General features: G+C 42.5%; 2 protein-coding genes across 7 annotated transcripts; both read left to right on the forward strand.

Moving 5' to 3' along the window:
• The first annotated feature begins 1,933 nt into the window (after nucleotides 1-1,933).
• Nucleotides 1,934-6,383, forward strand: LOC127293824 (probable N-acetyl-gamma-glutamyl-phosphate reductase, chloroplastic). Of its 6 annotated transcripts, none has more exons than XM_051323491.2 (17): nucleotides 1,934-2,063; nucleotides 2,302-2,425; nucleotides 2,476-2,636; nucleotides 2,720-2,838; nucleotides 2,957-3,022; nucleotides 3,124-3,264; nucleotides 3,519-3,626; nucleotides 3,766-3,852; nucleotides 3,997-4,047; nucleotides 4,146-4,217; nucleotides 4,474-4,593; nucleotides 4,829-4,889; nucleotides 4,981-5,061; nucleotides 5,270-5,349; nucleotides 5,461-5,550; nucleotides 5,666-5,794; nucleotides 5,883-6,383. In XM_051323491.2, the coding sequence occupies exons 4-17, from the start codon at nucleotides 2,782-2,784 to the stop codon at nucleotides 5,988-5,990; spliced, it is 1,251 nt and encodes a 416-aa protein (XP_051179451.1). In that variant the 5' UTR covers nucleotides 1,934-2,063; nucleotides 2,302-2,425; nucleotides 2,476-2,636; nucleotides 2,720-2,781; the 3' UTR covers nucleotides 5,991-6,383. The 6 variants fall into 6 exon arrangements, with proteins under 6 accessions (XP_051179451.1, XP_051179450.1, XP_051179452.1 ...); XM_051323490.2 differs by having other exon boundaries at nucleotides 2,485-2,636; XM_051323492.2 differs by having other exon boundaries at nucleotides 2,302-2,395.
• Nucleotides 6,384-10,322: 3,939 nt separating this feature from the next.
• LOC127293825 (uncharacterized) lies at nucleotides 10,323-13,982 on the forward strand. Its single transcript, XM_051323497.2, has 5 exons — nucleotides 10,323-12,353; nucleotides 12,433-12,651; nucleotides 12,747-12,812; nucleotides 12,933-12,998; nucleotides 13,086-13,982. The coding sequence occupies exons 1-5, from the start codon at nucleotides 11,883-11,885 to the stop codon at nucleotides 13,167-13,169; spliced, it is 906 nt and encodes a 301-aa protein (XP_051179457.1). The 5' UTR covers nucleotides 10,323-11,882; the 3' UTR covers nucleotides 13,170-13,982.
• Nucleotides 13,983-20,728: the final 6,746 nt, after the last annotated feature.

A 20,728-nucleotide genomic window follows, 5' to 3' on the forward strand; every position in this document is an offset into this window, starting at 1 on the left:
CGCCCCGTTTCGCGCGCGCGGGAAACGCCCTGCGCGCCATCGCTGTTTCCCGCCCCGCCGTGGCTATATATGGTGGACACCGGCGGGGGCGGCGGACACACCTCAAGCTACCATCCATCCATGGCCGACCACATGAATTGGGAGCACGTTGTTCACATGTGCCGCCAGCTCCACCCGGAGGAGGAGGAGGAGGTAGCCGCCGCCGGCGTTGAGGCCTAGCAGCTGGACCTGGAGGTGGCGGCGGCGGAGGCGGAGGTCGCGGAGGCGGAGGCGGCAGAGCGCGCGGAAGGGCGCCTCGCGGCGACCAGGGCGGAGATCGCCAACGCCATGGCCAAGCTTGCCGACGCCAGGGCCGAGCTCGCGGAGGCGCGGGCGACCATCGCGGCCCCTCCGGCCGACGCCGTCATCCACGACATCGCGGACGACGACGTCCCCGTGCCCATGCGCTTCGAGTGCGCCGGCGACCAGCGGATTCTGCTCGCGTCCTTCGAGTCCCTGGCTAGGGACGTCCAGCGCCGTCAGGCTTGGGTGGCGGAGGAGGAAGCCCACAGCTATGCAATGGCCATGGCTCGGGGGTTAATGTGCTCCGACCTGGACTCGCTCCAGCGTAGGGGCCCTTCTCCCGCGCGGGTCGAGCAGGAGAACCGCGAGCTGGAGGCCACCATCGCCGCCAGGGACGAAGCGGTGGCAGCGGCTAGGGACAGGGCCCGCTTCGTCGCCAACATGGCGGCGATCCAGGCGGCGGTCCAGGCGAACAAGGACGCGGCGGTGGCAGCGGTCCAGGCGGCGGCGGAGGAGGAGGCCCGGGCGGCGGCGGAGGCGGCGGCTACCAAGGTGGCCATTGCCTAGGCGACGGCCCTGTGGGACAGCTCCCTGGCCGAGGCCCTCGAACGCCGCAGCGGCGGCAGGACGAGATGTCCGATCGCCGGCGTGCGCGGCGCGCGGAGTGCGCGGAGGGCGTGAAGCGCTCCCGCTTCGACGCCGCCACCGACCCTTCCGGCGGCCAGTAGTAGGGCGCGCGACTGCGAGTAACCGAGGCCGGTGTAGGCCGCGCGACGGCGAGTAGGTACGGCCGTTGTAGTTTTAGGTTAACTCGACTAACCATCTCTGTAAAGATGGTCCTTTCGGCCAATCAATAGTAATGAAAAATTCTTTTTGCTTACCTAGTCACTGCTGATCAGGCCCGGATGTACCCTTTTCGGGCAGATTCCGCGACTGCCGAGCGTCCGCGGAGACGCAAACCTGGCGCATATTTAGGCCAGGTTTGCGTCTCTACGGACGGTTCGGTCACGCATTTCCGGTCACGGCGAACGAAAACGGTCGCTGATCGTCCGTTAGCGTCGTGCCGCTGGAGATGCCCTTAGCAAAAAAAAAAAAGACACCGACGGAACAAATTGTGTGATCTGCTATTTCCTATGATCAACCTCGTGAATCCCGATCCATGTGGAAAAAGGGACCCACCGGCCACCGCCCCCCGCCCCGTCTCCTACCCGGGAACTCCCCGCACGCGCCGTCCTGGTTCCCGGCGGCGGCCTCTTGCGCGTTCTCCCTCTCCGGCGCGCGGGGGAAGGGTGGTCGGCGAGTCCTTTGACCTCTTGTATGCCGCAGATCGATCGTACCGTCCAGCGCTCCAGTTCCCGTCCTCCTGTGAGGCAGCGTCGATGAGCCGCTCCGGCCCGTCGGCGTCCTAGCTCTCCCGCACCCACATCCCTCGTGACCGCTCTCACCCGAGCTCCGCAGTTATTTGGAAAAATTGGTTCTATACCATCAAAAGATCTTTGTTTTAGAAAAATACCACTGAAAGATTGGGCTTTAGAACTGATTTCTACCATCACCGTGAAGTCCACGTGAGCTGGGCCAAATTAACTGAAACCAGACCAGCTCTAAGCCCCACCACCTCATCAGCTGGGCCAAATTGACTGAAACCATCAGCTCTCAGTCTCAGCCCCACCTCATCCACGCACATAACTCTAACTCAGGCAGCAGAACAAGGAGGGGAGCACGAAGACCACCTGCGTCGGCGGGGTACCTCCTGGTGGCGGCTCTTCCGGCCTCTCCTCATGGTGCGCCCTCCCTCCACCCTCTCTTCTCTCGTTCCCTCTTGTTTTCATGTTGATGGTGTAGAGTTATTCTTGGGGATTCTATAGTTGCTAAGACAATCGAGCAGAGATTTGAGAGGGGATGTATGCTGCTGAAGTTTCATACGGGCAATCTCCCCTAATCCTATGAATTTTTCTTGCCTAACTCTTATATTTTTCCCTTAATCCCCTAATACTTTCCCCCTGATTCATTTGTTTTTAGCTCCAATTCACGCGGAGTTCACGGTGATGCTATATTTCAATAACGGAGTGAGTAAACTTTCAGTGGTATTTTTCTCAAGGCCAATCTTCCGGTGGTATTTTTCTAAAGTCTTGATCTTTTAATGGTACGGAACTGGCTCTCCGAGGGAGTAGCAATTAACCCGATTTTTTTTAGCTGTTGTAGTGTGGAGCGATTTGTTTTAGTCTGCCCACATCCTGGAGGCTAACCCTACGTCACCAACTGCAACCCTCTCCGTCCACCTAATCCACCAGCGCCGCCACAAGACGGCGGTCAGCGCCGCCCACCACCAACCATCCCCTAGCCGCCGCCGCCAGGTATTTATACAGTCGCACTTGCTCTCGTCACACTTCTCGCCACTCTGCTTCCATCTGTGTTTCACTCCCTTCCGATTTGCCAGTTCCCCGCCTACACCGCCCGCTGGTTTCGCTCGCGGCAGCCTGAGTCCTCCTCGTGCCGGATATGGGATCCACGGCGCTCGGCGGTGCGGCTCCGGCGCGCGCCGGATTGGCCCAAAAGGTGACCCCCGGCCTGCCTTTTCGTTCCTTATTTTCCATTTTGTTCGCCCACTTGCAAGAGCTGTCTCTGGCGAATTGATTCAATTCAGAAAGGGTATGACCCGCGAGTTTATGTGTAGAATGGAGCCCTTGTTGGATCTAGTTTCAAGCCATGCAGTGGTTTCATGCTCAAGACATCTCCCAAGGTAAATTTTCTTTCCATCTTCTTTCTTCACTAAATAAATAAATCCCGACGTCGACTTTTGTTTACTCTACATACTGATGAAAATGGTGGTATATGTTGTAGCTTGGATGCTCTTGGCACCGGGTGAGGGCATCCATCGCCTCTTCGCCACAAAAACAATACTCTCCCAAGACATCAGCAGTTCAATCAGGGGAGGAGGTGCGCATTGCAGTGCTGGGAGCCAGCGGTTATACTGGAGCTGAGGTTCTTCTCGTTTTCCCTCTCATTTTCCATCTTTGTTCACGCCTTGTCATGCAGGGATAGCTTTGTTTCACCTGGCAAATTCTTGGGCACTATTACCAAAAATTTGGCAGGGTGGGTTTAGTTTGGCACAAACCCGTAGTCTATGCACTGTCCTCTTTTGCTTTTCCGGTTCAACATTAATGTGCTATGATCGCCATGTTCTGGTCTTATTTTGGTTCAGTTGCTAATGTATTAACGTACACTCATGCTAACAGATTGTTCGGCTTCTAGCAAACCACCCTCAGTTTCGTATCACAGTGATGACCGCAGATAGAAAAGCTGGTCAACAGTTTTGCTCTGTATTTCCTCACTTGATAACACAGGTAAGATTTTTTTTCTTCTCTTCCTCCACATGTGATGCTTCATCATTGCATATTAAGATTTTATGAACTTTTAAGCAGTAGCACATTTCTTTATGTGAATTTGTGTTGGCATACGGGTGATCCTCTTTCAATATTGCAGGACCTGCCAAATTTAGTTGCAGTAAAAGATGCAGATTTTTCAAAAGTTGATGCTGTTTTTTGTTGCTTGCCACATGGAACAACACAGGTTATTTATTTTCATCATGCCTTTTCTGAAATGTTTTATGCCAATTGCTGAATTTGTAAAGGAATCCAGTTATTCACTCTGTTGTCCATAAGATGCTATTCTGAACACATTTCAAGCAAAGTCTGATTGCAAGTTTTTTATCAGGAAATTATTAGAGATTTACCCCAGCAACTGAAGATTGTTGATCTCTCCGCGGTATGCTCTACGCAAACTCATGCTTTGTTTATGTAGATATCGCCTTGGTTGCCACTGAACGTCCCATGATTCTTATGAGTGACTTACCATGTTTGCAGGATTTCCGATTGCGTGACATCAATGAGTACGCAGAGTGGTATGGTCATGCTCATAGGGCACCAGAACTTCAGGTTTTTTTCTAGTTTCCCCTAAAAACTTTATAACTTCCATTGGTTATATTGCTGTTACTCAGTTCTTAAGTTCCAAGTTCAGCAGTTGATTACCAACTTGGATTCCTATTGACATGTTCCATCAATGTTTTCTATATAGTACCTTTGGGGGCTTGAATTAGAATGCTTTGTAGTCCGTGATATTTTTTTGTTCCTCCTATGTCATTATGTTTATTTGTTTGTTGTGAACTCATTTCCTGTTTCTCTGTTTGTTCAGGAAGAAGCTGTGTATGGTTTGACAGAGGTTCTTCGAGACGAAATACGAAATGCTCGGCTTGTTGCCAATCCAGGATGTTATCCCACGTCTATTCAGCTCCCACTTGTTCCTCTAATAAAGGTGGGAATCGACTAGAGTTCTTAGTCATCCTAGTCTCTGGTCCAAATAATAATAGGTTTATACATAATAGGCCTCACTTAGTGTGCTATATCTGCAAAGGTAGAAAGAATCTTCACATGCGTTAATTTTGTCAAAATATTCTGCCACTGTGTCATGCTCACTTAAGAAATGTCATCATTTTATTAATCTTGTTAGTATCTAAGTTGTTCTTAGCATATTTTATTTTACCTTGCAGGCAAAACTGATCAAGCTGAGTAACATTATAATTGATGCAAAATCTGGGGTTACTGGGGCAGGTCCGTATTTTTTGAAGATAACATTATAAAATAGAAGTTTGTAATGCTAAATTGATAGCCAATTTGCTTGTTATAACCTGCATTTCTTTAGGACGCGGAGCTAAGGAAGCAAATCTTTACACCGAGATAGCTGAAGGCATTCATGCTTATGGAATAAAAGGCCACCGGCATGGTAATCATATTTTTTGCAAACATTTGAAGTCGACATTAGTTTCGTATTTATTATTATTATTTTTAGTTTGAATAAAAAAATTGTTACTGTTATGTTCACAAACATATCTGTCCCCCCTTTGGTAAAATGCAGTCTAGTTACAGATTATTTAATATTCTATCCTTGTGGCTTTGGTGGCCTTACTGACAATGAGATAACACCATTTCAGTTCCCGAGGTTGAACAAGGACTTTCAGATGCTGCTGAATCTAAAGTTACTATCAGCTTCACTCCAAATCTTATCTGTATGGTAAGCACATATTCAGAGATAACTCCTGGTTTTACAGTTTGCTGTGTGCTTCACTAAAGGCATAAGAAATGTGTAGAATTCAATTGCTTTTTTTATCTGTATGTTGAACAGAAACGTGGGATGCAATCTACCATGTTTGTTGAAATGGCACCTGGAGTGACTGTCAGTGATTTGTATGAGCATCTCAAGTCTACTTATGAGGTTTTGTTTGTTTGATCAAGTGGAATAAATTATCTGTCTGTAGAGAGCTATAATTTTGAGAGAAACACCTTTACTCTTGTTAGCATCATAACATTCTGCCGGTGCATCTTTTCAGGGTGAAGAATTTGTCAAGCTGTTAAATGGCAGCAATGTTCCTCACACACGCCATGTTGTTGGATCAAATTACTGCTTCATGAATGTCTTCGAGGACAGAATTCCTGGAAGGGCCATCATCATCTCTGTCGTAAGTGTCTCAAGTTGCTCAAACACTAGCGAATAATGTTGCATACTTAAGATGGAAAATCGTGATTTCTTGTTCTTCAACAATGCAGATAGATAATCTTGTGAAGGGGGCATCTGGCCAGGCTGTGCAGAACCTCAATCTGATGATGGGTCTGCCTGAGAATACGGGGCTGCAATATCAGCCCCTGTTTCCTTGATATATTGTGCCAGTATTTGTTGTGTCTTGTCTGTGATGGTGCTTTGGAGTAGCAATCTCTGCTGTTTTCTGTTGAGAGGAAAGAGCTCAACGTCAGAGTGTACTCAAACTTTCTCAAAAGCATAACTAGGCTTGTGCTGGTGTAGTTTTTAGAGATGAGCAGCAATTAGCAGTTGAATAAGAGTAGTCATAAGGCTATGTATCATGTATTACGTTGTTATGAGATCAGTAAAACAGTCTAAAAGTCAACTCAGAGGCATCAACCACTGCGGATATCATTGGATATAGAGCATTTCTTAGTTCTGATGTTTTTGTCAAATTTTATCTTGTGTGATGTACCCAGATCCTAAATTTTACCACAATAATGCAGGTGACCGGTATATTGTTTTTGTCCTTTCTAGCCTATCAGAATACCATGATTTGAGTCAAATTTGAATTCTATAATAAGGTGCCATATCTTTCTTTTGAAATGCTTTGATAAAGCTCTAGCCATAGTTTGGTTAACTTTAAAAGAATAACAGTAGGGTTGAGTTACTTTGGTCCTTATGGCATTTGTGGCTCAAAAGGTGTCTGGTAGCAGCAATTTTATTTGGAATTGCTTGTGTTCATTTGATTTCGTGTTTGCATGGTGGATGTGTATATATGCATCGAAAGAGGAGGCTGAGATTTTTTTATTTCCCATTGTTCTTGTGATGTTTGGGTGGTTCTTTGTTATGTTGCTGGGTGCATGTTTTTTGAGTTGCCGTATAGTCGCCGAGTCGGCGTGGGGTGGCTGGGTCGTGCAAGCGACTCGACTCATGGCCTAGTTGCCAATCGCCTGCCATATTTTTTTTTGGGGGGGGGGGGGGGGGGGATATAGGCTCTCTCCTACCTCAAGATTTCAGAGATAAAGAGATGCAAAGGGAGAGAAAGGGCAGAGCTCGAGAGGAGAGGCTATCGCTGCTCCTCACCGGCGGCGCAGAGGAAGGAGATGGTTTGAGGGGATAGGCTCGAGCGAGGCTGCATGCAGGAGTGCGCCTATGGACTGGCGGGACTAGGAGGATTCATGTGACGGGGTGCTAGGTTTAGCGAGTGGGTAAGGCTGGGAGCGATTAGCTGGGCCGTGCTGGGGCCTGACCGGCTTGGCTGCGATAGATGACAGGCCAACTTTCCTCATATGGCATCAATGGGCTATGCAAAGGAGAGAATCAAGTGCGGTAGTGCTCTTTTTACTGCCATGTCGACTTGGGGCAACTAATCAAGCCAAGTCGCCGAGTCAAGCCAGCAAGTCACTAGCTGCAGTAATGGCGAGTTGGCTTGACTCGGCGACTCAAAAATCATGGCTGGGTGCTATCCTACATACTAGATCTTTGATATCTGGACAAATGTAAGGTCGCAAATCTCAATTGAGTCAGAGCTTGTAAGTTTATTTCAATGTATTGTTCAGGTTTCAGTAGTTCTATTATTGTTCAGTTTTCTGGAGTAATTCTGTGCAAAACTTAATAATTTGATGCAACCGTAAAATCTTGTCAAAGATATAGGTACACATGTCGATCTTCTAACTATCAATTTATGACTACGATGAGGCTTGGTAGTGAAAAGCTCCATTGCATTAAGATTGGTCAGCCTACACCCCTACCTAAGCAATTGTCAAGATAACTGATGTTACATGCAAGTACATTTGAAGCCTGGCAATGAAATGGGAACATCCTACGTTCCTTAGGTACCCATCTTCAAGGGTCTCTTAGCTCTTCAACATTACTGAATCTTAAATTTGGCTACTAGGTCTTAGGGAGGAGATGTATCTAGACATCAGCACTAATTTTTGAGTTAAAATCATTGTTGACACTTTCTTTTTGGTCATGCTAATCGAAGATGCTATGTGCTGCTTGACTTGAATCAGCTGTGTAGGCTTGTAAACACTTCTGCATTATGTTATTAGCCTTTGACCTTCAGTTCTTTATGTTTATTCTCTGACTTTAGTTCATATCTGGTTTCTTAATGATTGCATTCAATTAGACTTCTTGGCTCATGTGTTTGTCCATGCATATGAATTATTTGAAGCATTCTTCTGTTTAATCATCTTATTTGGGGGTATTTTTGTGTTGTGCTAAAATGCAGATGGGCTAGGTAGACTAAGATATTTCTATTGATAGTCTGTATTTTGCACAGATTTATTTACCTACAACAAGCCATTTTTCACATGGTTTTCTGTTACTTTGGTTTCATGACATTGCTGTGGAAAACAATTTAACTGGTATGTTCTGGACACATCCAAAACTATCCATGTTAATCCCACTTAAGCTTAAACAAGCGACGATTTTTGTTGCAGTTATTTTAAGGTATATTTATTGAGGATGTTCATATTACTGCAAGGAGGAGATAGGTTTCAATCCTTGCTGCAGCAGGAGAACCTACTTGTACTTCATGAGAGTTTGCATGCTCCTCTTACCTTTTTCTTTGACCCTAGTCTCTATTCTAGCTTTATTTCTGTACTATTTATCTTTACTATAGCAGCAACTCTGCAGTAAAGGTCTTTGTCCAGGATGCAATTGTGTATGGTCCTTAGGTATTGTTCACTAGTATATCTTCTTAAAAGTTTGCTGCTGGGTCTTGTTAGGGGAAGTATTCAGGCCCTGTTGATCTCTGAGCTAAACTCAATTGTTGATAGTACTTTCTTTCTGGCTGTGCCGATCAAAGATGCTATGTGCTGTTTGACTTGAAATCGCCATAGACATGGAAATGCTTTTGCAATATTTTATTAGCATTTGACCTTCAGTTCTTTATGTGTATTCTCTGATGTCTAGTTCATTCTCTATTATTGAATTATAATTTTTAGTTTGACCTCTTCACATTACTGATGCATATAAATACTTTGAAGTATGATACATGTTCTTCTATCTTTAGTCATCTCATTTTGGGGTATTTTAGGTAGAGGTAAAATGTGGATGGGCTTTGAGATGGCAAAGATTAAGTTTTATAATAATCTGTAATTGCACACAGATTTTATGTAAGTGCAAGATAATTAAACCAATCTACCTGTTTTTCTGCTGTTTTATTTTCATGGTAATATCATAGTTGTGGAAGTGTGGAGAAAAAAAAAAACATTGTTAAGTTGAGGAGAATAACATTTTGATACTGCAACACATCCAAATCATCCATCTTTTAGTTCATAACATATCAAGAGGTATATTTCTCCACTTGAGCTCAAAGACGTGAAGAATATTTTATTCCATTACTTTTAAGTTATATTATTCATGTTATCGTAGGGAGCTAGATAGGTTTCAATGCTTGCTGCAGCAGAAGAACCTACTGTAATTTTTGTAACCCACAATAGTTATATTGATGTACTAGTTTACTTTCCTGTAGCATTGCTGCAGCAAATATTTCTTGTATCAGTAACTATGCAGCAAACTTCTATTGTGGCTGTAACTCTGCAGCCAAGTTTTTTAGGATGCAATTTCACATGTTTGATATACTTTTTTTTAACCATTCCCTGTCATTTCAATGTATAGCATAGAGTTCCATAAATTAATACTCCCTCCGTCCATAAAGGATGTCTTAGATTTGTCTAAATTTGGATGTATCTTAGTGTATAGATACATCCAAATTTAGACAAATCCAAGACATCTTTGTATGGACAGAGGTACTATTTAGTACAGTAGTAAAAACTGTCCATGTATCAAAAGTCATAGATGTTGTTGTCTGACTATTTGATTAGAATGTTGTTTGACAACTGTCCACTGAATAATTCTGAAATATATTGTATCCAAGATTTGTGTTCCTGGGCATTCTATCATATTGACATTTATGTTCAAGTCAATCTGTAACGTCGATTATTATTCAGACTTGCCCTTATTTTCTGGTCAATTGAAACCGATGTACCATTTCCAAAAACTGAAAGTGACACTAAGAAATATAACATAGTAAAAAATTAAGCAAATAATCAGGACTTGGCGCCGAGGGGATCTGGCATCCCAATTGGCTAAAATTGCCTGATACAATGCTTAAAAATATCCATGAATGTAGTACACATAAATTTACGTTTTCAATAAGCATGCATAATTTTGATACCATTTCCTCCTTGATATGCAGGACCGAAAAAAGAACAGAAAAATTAGTGAATATTCAACCTCAACCTCCAGAGGTAAACAGTATTATCTCGAATACACGTCAAAATGCATGTCATTTTTTATTAGGTTAATTAAATTCGTCAGTGTTGTTTAATGTTAATATGACCTCAACAAGGCTATCTTTCTATGCACATATGATTAGTGGTTCTGTGCTTCTATGACCTAAGGAGGATTTCATGTTTCCCCTTCAGATTTGAAGGCTTTCAAGGGAAAAATCTTGCGCAATTCGGCTTGCTCGTGATGCAGTTGGATCTTCTAGGGGTCAGGCACATATGAAAAGTGCTTTTGCATTGAGGGTATGTTCTGTGACCCATACTATTCATTTCTATGCCTAACATTGATTTTTTTTTTTTTGCTATTGTGGTATCAAAATTCACTTTGTATGATTTGGCTGCCAAATATTTGGAAGTTCCTGATTTTTATACAGATAAAAGGACAGTTGTAAAGAAAGCACACCATCTTGCTCCTTTCGATTCATTTCCCGATGCCAGCATCTTAGCTAGCATTGTTTATTCCCTTCGTTGATCCTCTGTGTGGGACAAAGAGGCAATAAGAGCAAGTCCTTTATGGGGGATGAAGGGGCAGTACAGAAGTACAGCTCATTTCTTGCACGACCAATAGATCCCGGCCATGCACATCTCCTAATTTCCTGAATATACGAAAATCAGATCCAATTAATGAGAATATCATCATCAGATCACCCAATGGCTCAGATTTGTCTGCTCATTGTAAGACCCATACTGTGCAGAGTCTTTTGATTCCACATGCTAAGATATGGCATAATCTCAAGATAAGAGTGGAAGTGTCCACGTGTGAGACTCTGGTAATCTTGTCTGATACTGTTACCTGTTTGGCCATTAGATATTAATATTATCTGATAGTTACACAATGGAACAGATTTTCTCAGTTTTCAGCGTGTCTAGATCTACTCCGGGTTAGTTTTTCTGTACACTTATTCAGAAAAGGTCTATGGAGTGCAATTTCTGCGTCGCAGTGGCGATCTTTCGATATGGTGATGTAGTATTACAAGTATGAAACCGAAATGAAGGTTGCGGGCAGATTCTGTTGGAATAGGGGTGGATGGAAAGCTGTACATTTTGAGTATAAGATGGCAAATCATCGGGATACGCGGAGGATCGGAGACACTGTCTAATCCTTTTTTTTTCTTGCATTTAAGAATGTTCAGATTCCCTCCATCATGGTCGTGCAAGCCTCTCTCTGCAGCTCTCCAGTTTATTGGTGGGATTATTTCATTCCAATAACATTCTCCACAATTTTCATAATGCCTGATTCTGTATTAATTGCTAAGATAATCCCATGTTTGCCCCGGTTTTGAACCACAGGCATGTTTGATTCCTTGTCCTATTAATGCAACAGCGCTGAGGGAGGGCTCTCTGCAATCATTGAGACACTTGCCACTCGAGTTCTGATTGGCTTGACTTCTTAAGATGTGATCCTGGATAATTCAACAATCCTGTCTACCAACTAGTACCAACTAGCAGTTGAAGTTTTCTAAGTTCATTATGTGCGCATTCCCAGGCCATACTTGGAAGGAAGGGTCGTTGTCAGCACAGTTCATACCCAGCCGTGGGGCGTCCATTTCTCTAAGCATGATCTTGCATTTCTTAATCCTGCAACTGCTTTGTTTCCGTCAGCATCCTCATCAGTATAAATGCAGCTGTCGTGACATGCATTTTTCCTTCAGCAAGCATAAGTGTATCAAACAGCCCAGTTCTCCTCATACCGACCACCTCCCTCACACACCCTAAACTTATATCACAATGGAGTCTGGAGGAGTGATTGTGGAGGCGAGCTGGGACTCGCTTGGACTATCGTCGCAGGCTGAGGAGTCGGAGATGATGGAGCAGCTGCTCGGCACCTTCCCCTCCAATGGCGATGAATCTCACCACCAGGAGCTGCCTTGGTCTGTCCAAGCCTCAGATGCATACTATGCCCATTGTAATGGTAGCTCTAATGCGTACAGTTCCGCTAGTAGCAACAGTGTTGGTAGTCTCATCCTCGATGTGCCGTCTGATTACGGGGGCTTCTATTTGGGCGACTCAAATGGGCTGGACCTGAATATGGTCCAGGAGCAAGGTGCATCTCAGTTTATGGATGCCATCCTCAACCCTTCCTATGGGAATGGCGATTCAAGCTGCGAAGATCTTAGCATGAACCTGCTAGACTCCATCGATGACACTTCTAACAAGAGAAAGCGCCAGGATCAAGGGAAAGAGGCTGACGAAACAAGGGTGAGTGCTCGATGATTTTGTACACGAGAAATTTTTCGTCGCTCGGTGCAAATGTTGATTGAAATTTTCTGAAATACAGGGTCGGAAATGCTCGAGGAAGGCCGACTCGAAGCGGGCAAAGAAGACCATGCAACATGGAGGCGAGGATGGCGCCATTGCTGCCACCACAAAAGGGCAAAGCATAAGCTGCTGCACGTCTGAAATTGACTCTCAAGAGTCTCCTGTTGCCTCTAACCCGAAGGGAAAGACTCAGGCTGGCCGTCAGCCGACAACCGATCCCCAGAGCCTCTATGCAAGGGTAAGCGACAGATGATCCTCTGAGTTTGATACTGAACAATGTTTTGTTGATAGCTAAATCAGCAGTTATTTATGCTCTTTTTTGGTTGGAAACAGAAAAGAAGAGAAAGGATCAATGAGAAGCTGAAGGTACTGCAGAAACTTGTTCCGAATGGAACCAAAGTAAGAGTCTCAGCAACACATCCCTCATAGTTTTCGCAAAAAAAAGCTGTTGTTCATAGTAACTGTGGATCACAAATAAAGGGCAACAACTCAAACAGCAACACTTGTGTTCTCCTGTAGGTAGATATCAGCACTATGCTTGAGGAGGCGGTGCAGTATGTGAAGTTCTTGCAGCTTCAAATCAAGGTGAGGCTTTTGACAGTTCGGTGCAGTGCTTCATCCCTTTCGAATGCGCTTGTCTGAGTTACTTAACGGTTTCTTTACTACTCGCAGGTCCTCAGCTCCGATGATATGTGGATGTATGCGCCGATTGCGTACAACGGGATGAACATCGGGATCGATTTGAACCTCTCTTAGAACTAATAAGACACATCTAACAGTCTCAAGTTTCTAAAAAAGCAGCAGATATCTACCGTAAATACGATTTGGGTTAATTGGCTCAAAAGTGTTTATTACTAACGCGCGACCAATAAGCTATTCCGGCAGTGTATCTCTCCCAGGTGTAAACAGAGACCGAATGCATTGTTCTCCAGAAGCTTTTTTGTAACTTCGGTTACTGAATGGAGTGCATGTAGGCTGAAGAATACGCAAAAAAGATAGATACCGAAAGTTGGAAGAGGCTCTGCAACTTGTGAAGACAAGGAGGGCAACATTTTCTTTTCTCCTTCAGATGCAACTTCACATAAGAAGATTGTCTCGTTTTCTCTTTTTTTTTTCAAGTTTGCTCTAGCGGCAAATTTGTGTCTCCACTGAAGTACAGTGTTTAGTACTCCCTCCGTTCCTTTCTATAATGCCTATAGATTTTTGGCATTTGTTTCAGAATATAAGGTTGTAGCTTGGCTCTTTTTCAATTATCCCCTCTACATGCGTGAAAAAAATCCATACAAAAAGGAAACAATTAATTGAGATTCCTAATGCATGACCCCAACGATTCCTTAGATTTAGGAAGCAATATTTTTATTTCCTTAATATAACCTGGCTGCACATATATGGAGAGTCAACTAGAGAGATTTGTGGGATTTCTTATGTTAATTTAGGAAGTTACCGATTTCCCTCATTTTACTCTGATCTCAAATCGTTAATCTAGGGGGTCTTGTGTAAAGAACACTCTTGTGCTAATTTCCGTGCCAAAAAACAATAGGCACTATAGAATGGAACGGAGGGAGTATAATATTATGTGGTTAGCTGGAACTTGGTAGTTGTCATAGTATAATGCAATGCAAGATCGTGAATTGTTGTGGCAGTTGTCATCTAACATATTTCTGTGATCACATCATTTTCTGCTACATACTGTCTGTTGAAACCTGAATTCTTCCTGTAAAAAAGAGAAGCCGCAATTCTTTCTCTTGTCATGACAAAGGGTGGCATGCAATCTCATATTCCTTTTGTCATTGCATGTTAGTGGAATATTATATACGCCTGAATTATTGTTGTTTTCTGGTGTCGCCAAATCATTGGTCTGGTATTATTTTGTCCACCTGGTCCTTTTTTTTTGAAACACAATATATTACTATAATAAGCAAGTAGGCCCGCCTCATTAAAAACCTTCCAGCCCCCTTCGGTACCCTGGAAGGAAAAGAGTGCGTCAGAAAACCTACTGCTTTAGTCCGGATTACAATCAGTCATAAGACTGTGCTCTAAGAAGTCTGGCGGTTCTACATCCCAAGACCTATTCTCATCCTGTATACACGCATACTTAGCGCAACAGTGAGCCGACATATTGGCCTCACGTCTAACATGAGAAATAGAAAAAGTTTGAAAACCTAAACTATGCTCATAAATCTCCTCTAGAATAGGACCAATCAGAGATCGATTGTTTAGTTTGTCCCGCCAATATTTGCACAAAACTTGACAATCCACTTCAAACTGCACCCTTTCAAAACCTCTAGCAACAACATATAAAACTGCATCTCTCAGGGCCAGCGCTTCAATAGTAAGAGGATCCATAACCCCCGTATAAGTTTTGCACATCGCACCTCTGAAAACAGAACCTGCCCGTGCAACAATGCCAACTCCAGCCATACCCGACGAAGAGTGAATGGCACCATCCGAGTTAAACTTTATAATACCACTCGGTGCCTCCTTCCACTTACAATCTGGTCTAGGACTCTTAAGAATTGATTGATCTTGAGGCATTTCCAAAGCTAGGATAGTTTCCTTCACAAACTCCATTGTTTTAGAAGGTTCATAACTCTTTTCGCCATGAGTCACATTATTTCTGGATGTCCAAATCTGGTACATGACAGTGATGATCATCGCCTTCTCCTTCTCACTGAAGAAGCTCTCACACAGAATATCAGGCGCCCATGTTTCAGGGTGTAAGCGAGGCAACTTCAAACAGAGAATTGTCCTAGCTGCCTCCCAAAACATTTTAGCATGGCTACACTCAATAAGAGCATGCCATAGTGTTTCTGGTTTTGCTTTGCAAATTCCGCAAGTGCTATTAGCCATGACATGCCGCCGTGACAGGGTCCCATAATCGGGAAGGATTCCACGAAGAACCCGCCACCAGAAAACACGCACTTTTGGAACTACACCAAGCTTCCACACTTTTTTCCATAAATCTCCACTTTGCACAACTGAAGATTCAGAAATTTCATCATGACCTTGTTGTTGTTGCTGGCTATGCAGAATAAGCTCCCTATAAGCCGAACGAACAGTATAACAGCCAGAACTTTCTTTTGACCAAGCTAGCCAGTCCTCCCCCCCACTCCTCCTTAAAGGAATTTTCAGAATTGCATCTGCATCTGGGGCAAAGAACAGCTCTCTAACCAAAGACACATTCCACTGGTGATCCTCATTCATAAGTTCATTAATTGTCAGTAGTGTAGTGTCTTGGAGTTTCCCCATTGGTTTCATTGAGTAAGGTCCGGGAATCCAGTCATCATCCCAAATAGACACAGATTCACCTGACCCAATTCGTTTAATCAGACCCAACTTAAGGGCCTCACGTCCAGCCAAAATTGCCCTCCATGTCTTTGAAGCAGCCCTTGGAGCAGTCGCCTCCATGAAACTTCTATTTGGAAAATATCTGCTTCTCAACACTTGAGCACACAAGGAGTCCGGATACATAACCAATCTCCATGCTTGTTTCCCCAACAAAGCAATATTAAAAGCCTCCAAATCCCTAAAACCCATGCCACCTTGAGATTTTGGGACTGAAAGTTTTTGCCAAGACAACCAGTGCATCGATCGCTTGTCCAGATTACCACTCCACCAGAACTTAGCCCAAACTGAAGTGATTGTTTTACAAGTTCCTTTTGAGAGCTGAAAACAACTCATACTGAAAGTTGTTTGTGCCTGAAGAACTGATTTTATAAGTGTCTCTTTTGCAGCGTAAGACATATTCCTCTCGGCATATCCACCAACTTTATTTCTTGATCTATCTGCTATATATTCAAAAGCCTCACTAGTCAAGCGCCCAGCAGTTGTAGGCAGACCAAGGTATTTTTCAGAGAAAGCTTCAACATGAATGTCCAAGATCTGTTTAACTTTTGTTCGCTGATCAGCTGGCGTACAAGGACTAAAGAATACAGCACTCTTTGCTTTGTTGACCCGTTGTCCCGACGCATTGTTGTAAATCTGAAGTATGTCATCCAATCTCCTTGCACTGACGCTATTAGCATTGATAAATATCAAACTATCGTCCGCAAACAATAAATGTGACACCCATGGTGCTCTATTACAAACACGCACCCCTCTATCAACATGGCTATTGTAATGATGAAGCAAAGCAGTTAAACCTTCAGCACATGCCAAGAACAGGTACGGTGATACCGGATCCCCCTGACGGAGTCCTCTGGAAGGTTGAAATTGTTCAAGTAAATCACCATTCACCTTAACAGAAAACTGGGCCGTTGACACACATCTCATAATCAACTGTACTAGTCTCACAGGGAAACCAAGTTTCAAAAGCATAGCTTCAATAAAAGGCCATTCAACCCTATCGTAGGCCTTCATCATATCCAATTTCACAGCACACTGCCCCTTCTTTCCTTTCTTTTTCCTCTTCATTGAGTGGATACATTCAAAAGCTAGAATGGCATTGTCCGTGATTAAACGCCCCGGAACAAAAGCACTCTGCTCCTGGCTAATACAGTCTTCTAAGACCGGCCTCATCCTATTTGCAACCACTTTCGTACATATTTTGTAAAGAACTGTGCATAAGGAAATGGGTCGGTACTGAGACACTCTTTGAGGATTCTCCACCTGGTCCTTCGTGTTTGTTTAATCCATCAAATATTCCTGTCCATTTTACCCTGTTTTCATTGGCATGAGTGCATGACAGTCCATGATGTTTGTCTTGTAGTTGTGAATGAGCTTATAGTATACAAGTTAAATACCCAAAAAGAATAAGAATATTCCGCACATCATTCCACTTTTTCTGGGCAATGAGTATGATGAAGCTCTACAACTGCAACTAGAGTTTGCTTTCTCCATAATGCTCAATCGTGCATACTGGTTCTCGAGTAATACCTTAAAAATAATGCTCCAAAATTCGTAAGAATGTTTTATACTAGAAAATAATAACTGGAGTAATATGCGTCGTGTAATATCAAATTCATATTTATCATGTAGAACTAAGTCAATGGAAAATATGCATGCATAAGTAAGCGTGATCGCTCGTGTTTTGCCCATGCAAATGTAGAGACATCACTATCACCTAAGCCAATTACATGCAAAAAGATATGTATACACATGGATAAAATGAGAATCACTAAATATAGAACAAAAGTTGATTTTGGAAGAAAAAAGTTGCATAGCTCAAAGCATCCGCATATTAAAGTTGTTTTCACCATTGGCTTCGTGTTGAGGAAGGCTCCAGCTCTGGATCCCACATGGGTAAAATTTAAATTTTTTTTCACTCTTTTGTTAGTAGGAAAATAATACATTAGTTACCACCCTATTTTGCAACAAGTTATCACATGGTGACTTTAGTACCAATTGGGTGGCAACTTTATAAATCATCGGCTGATAACTTTGAGGATGAAAAATCATCGAAACATATTAACATAGGGCACAATTCAGAAGATCTTGTTGTGACAAAGCCTACAGTGAAGGCGGAAGGTAAATTAATTAGGTTCATGGTGAAGATTCAAGTTCACTATTGTATGTGAAAGGACCTACATCTCATGTGGTGTGTGGGTGGGTGGGGGGGGGGGGGGGGTTACATTTTGGCAAAGCGGGAAGGTACTCATATTATAAATCTTGCTAGAAAGGCTCTTTTTTTTCAGAAGCTTGTGATTTAGTTTTTGATGCAACAAGTCAGGGAAAAAGAGCGACGGATTTAGTAGCATTAGCTGCAATAAGTGCTCATTGTCATTATGTTAATAAAAACGGGTTCAGTGGTAAACTAGACTTTCTCAATTTAGAGACTCAAGAGCAGAAAAGAAAAATGGGAAAATTAGGCCATTTAAAAAAATTAATGGGGTTGGATTTATTCTAATGCAGAGTTAAACCGGGTGAATTCTTTTCAAGCACAAATCCTTGATATGATAGGCTCAACTATGTGACCAACAACTTAAGGCTAAACAAAGACATACAAATTACAAGAACAATCAAGCAATTCAAAATCTACAAAAGATGTATCGATGGTACTAACGTGTGAATTGTGCAAAGTAAAGGGGACATAAGACAACTGATGTATTTACGGAAGTTCAAATATCCAAAGATATCCTACTCTCTAGTGGAGAGCCTGTGGCAAATCTACCCCACATCAATCCCAATTAGACATAGTTGTCTTCTCCCTTGAGATAAACAAACCAAGTGTGATTTCTTTAACTATGAATAGCTTATTCCTGCATCACGGGAATGCGAAGCTTTAAAAAACTTCATAACTCATTTGGGACTCTTCATAATCCTTCATAAAGAGGTCACCAAGCCAATAACCACCAAAAGGTCAAGGAAACGTTGGAATCGGACAGGAACAACAGAGGAGGTCAACAAATGAGTATTAGATCCATATCCACAAGCTTACCTTCACTAAGAGGGGATATTGAGGATTAGAGGAGGAAGGGAGAGGCCAAGAATTGAGAAAATCAGATTTGAACAATGGATAACCATTGGGGAAGAAGACCCTCTTTTATAGGATTCCCAAGTTTCTGCCTGCTTTCCCTTCTTGAAATAATACGGACGAAACATGGTCAGTTGAGACCACTGACCGGACCACTCCAGTAGTCCGAACAAAACCTAGAAAAAATATGGACCACAAAACAACAATAATCAACACGAGATACGTGATAAATTTTTCATATGAACTTCGTTTTTGACAATATTGGTATTGTTTTGAACCTAACAAGAAGCTTTAGAACCTCACATACAAAAACCCAAGAGAAAACAATTAAGAGGATGCAAAACATTTGAGATTTTTGTGAACAATGTGATGAAGATACTGATTTGATATCTTATCGTTAAAGTACGACTATCAAACCTCTGGCCCTGTCTACCATCAATCACTTTAATACCGATAAAACTAGGAAAACTTAGAAAATGCATATATTATCCTTGTGAATTATATTTGAGCTTAACGATGGCGCTCATGCTTGTCTCCAGTGAGAACACTTCACTTGGTCACGGTAACTTGGTGAAGACTCTCAATTTTCTCTCCCACATATCTATGTGGGAAAGTTTCACTTAAGAACATGTTCACTTGTCCACTATTACCAATTGAGCGGCAAGCTTGAAGATTATAATCCCTTGTGGTTGCTTAATTATCTTCAACTTGCACTTCTCAATCTTGGTGACCATCTCCACTTGATGTCGTTCTCACATACGCTATATGAAATTTTCCTTTTTGATGCAAGCCCATGAGTGGCACCTAATCCACATAGAAACAATGAATACATAGTTATGGGTTAGTTCACAAAGTGTAACTCATAATTTGTTATCATACCACTAGATGAATTAATCTCATGCGCTAAATCATTTACACTTGTATGTGGATCTTCTAGGATCCGATCCTAGAACTTCATCTTGATAAGAGATTATTATCTTTATGCTCTAACTTGATCTCTTGAAAGCCAAAAGTAAATCTTCATTTGAATTACTTTCTTTAATAGTTAATCAACTTTCGATCAACTCATGGGCCTAACAATGACCACCTTTGAGTTCCCCAATGGACTCCATCTTGGTCATTTATTCATCTTCACATGGACTTCATATTGATCATCATAATTCACTCACTACACGAAATCATGAAGTCTCAAGTATCATTTCCTTTGTTTCCTCTTGGTCATCATATAATCATATCTTGAACTCAATGATCTTGATGGATATCTTGATTTTGATGGCATTCATCCGAATCCATCCAATATACTTAATTAATGCATCACTTATGGAGTCTCCCCATATTTTCTTCAATGAAAAATGTAATCCATAAGAATTGTCATGTATCACTGAATCTCAATGCATATCCTTACATATCTTGATGTCCTTCATCCTCGAGTCCATCCAATGTCCTCCATGTATTAACTATGGAAATTTTGCATTTATACACAACTCAGTGAAACTACTAGTATATAGAAGTTGTCATTAGTTACATAAATCACACATGTGGGCTACATGCACACATTCAGTGTGCATGTTCTCTTTCTTATCCTTATGCATTCACCGCTTCCTGCAACGCGCAAGGAGACAAACACAGCCATGTTCACTATGTATTATAATTTTTCAAAGAGTATACCATCCATAGGAATCAATAGATATTTGTACAAAATACTGCTATACATGTATTCCCTCCGTTCGGGATTATAAGACTGGCGTGTGTCAGTAGGTTGTAAATTCAACCAACGTAATACAAGGTATATATTTCAAAATATATATCATTAGAAATTTTAGATGTTCTACTTTCTAAAGATATAATTTTTTTCTTTGTATAATTCATGTTATGTTGGTCAAATCGACGACCTAGATATACA

Source organism: Lolium perenne, chromosome 4, assembly GCF_019359855.2.
Source record: "Lolium perenne isolate Kyuss_39 chromosome 4, Kyuss_2.0, whole genome shotgun sequence".
Lineage (NCBI taxonomy): Eukaryota > Viridiplantae > Streptophyta > Magnoliopsida > Poales > Poaceae > Lolium > Lolium perenne.

Excerpts from the sequence above, each read along its gene's own strand:
- LOC127293824 (XM_051323491.2), top strand. The coding sequence starts at position 2,782 with ATGGGATCCACGGCGCTCGGCGGTGCGGCTCCGGCGCGCGCCGGATTG. Across the intron at positions 4,048-4,145 it reads AGATTGTTGATCTCTCCGCG|GATTTCCGATTGCGTGACAT; the intron begins GTATGCTCTACG and ends CCATGTTTGCAG. Across the intron at positions 4,218-4,473 it reads ATAGGGCACCAGAACTTCAG|GAAGAAGCTGTGTATGGTTT; the intron begins GTTTTTTTCTAG and ends CTGTTTGTTCAG.
- LOC127293825 (XM_051323497.2), top strand. The coding sequence starts at position 11,883 with ATGGAGTCTGGAGGAGTGATTGTGGAGGCGAGCTGGGACTCGCTTGGA. Across the intron at positions 12,652-12,746 it reads CCCAGAGCCTCTATGCAAGG|AAAAGAAGAGAAAGGATCAA; the intron begins GTAAGCGACAGA and ends GGTTGGAAACAG. Across the intron at positions 12,813-12,932 it reads TTGTTCCGAATGGAACCAAA|GTAGATATCAGCACTATGCT; the intron begins GTAAGAGTCTCA and ends GTTCTCCTGTAG.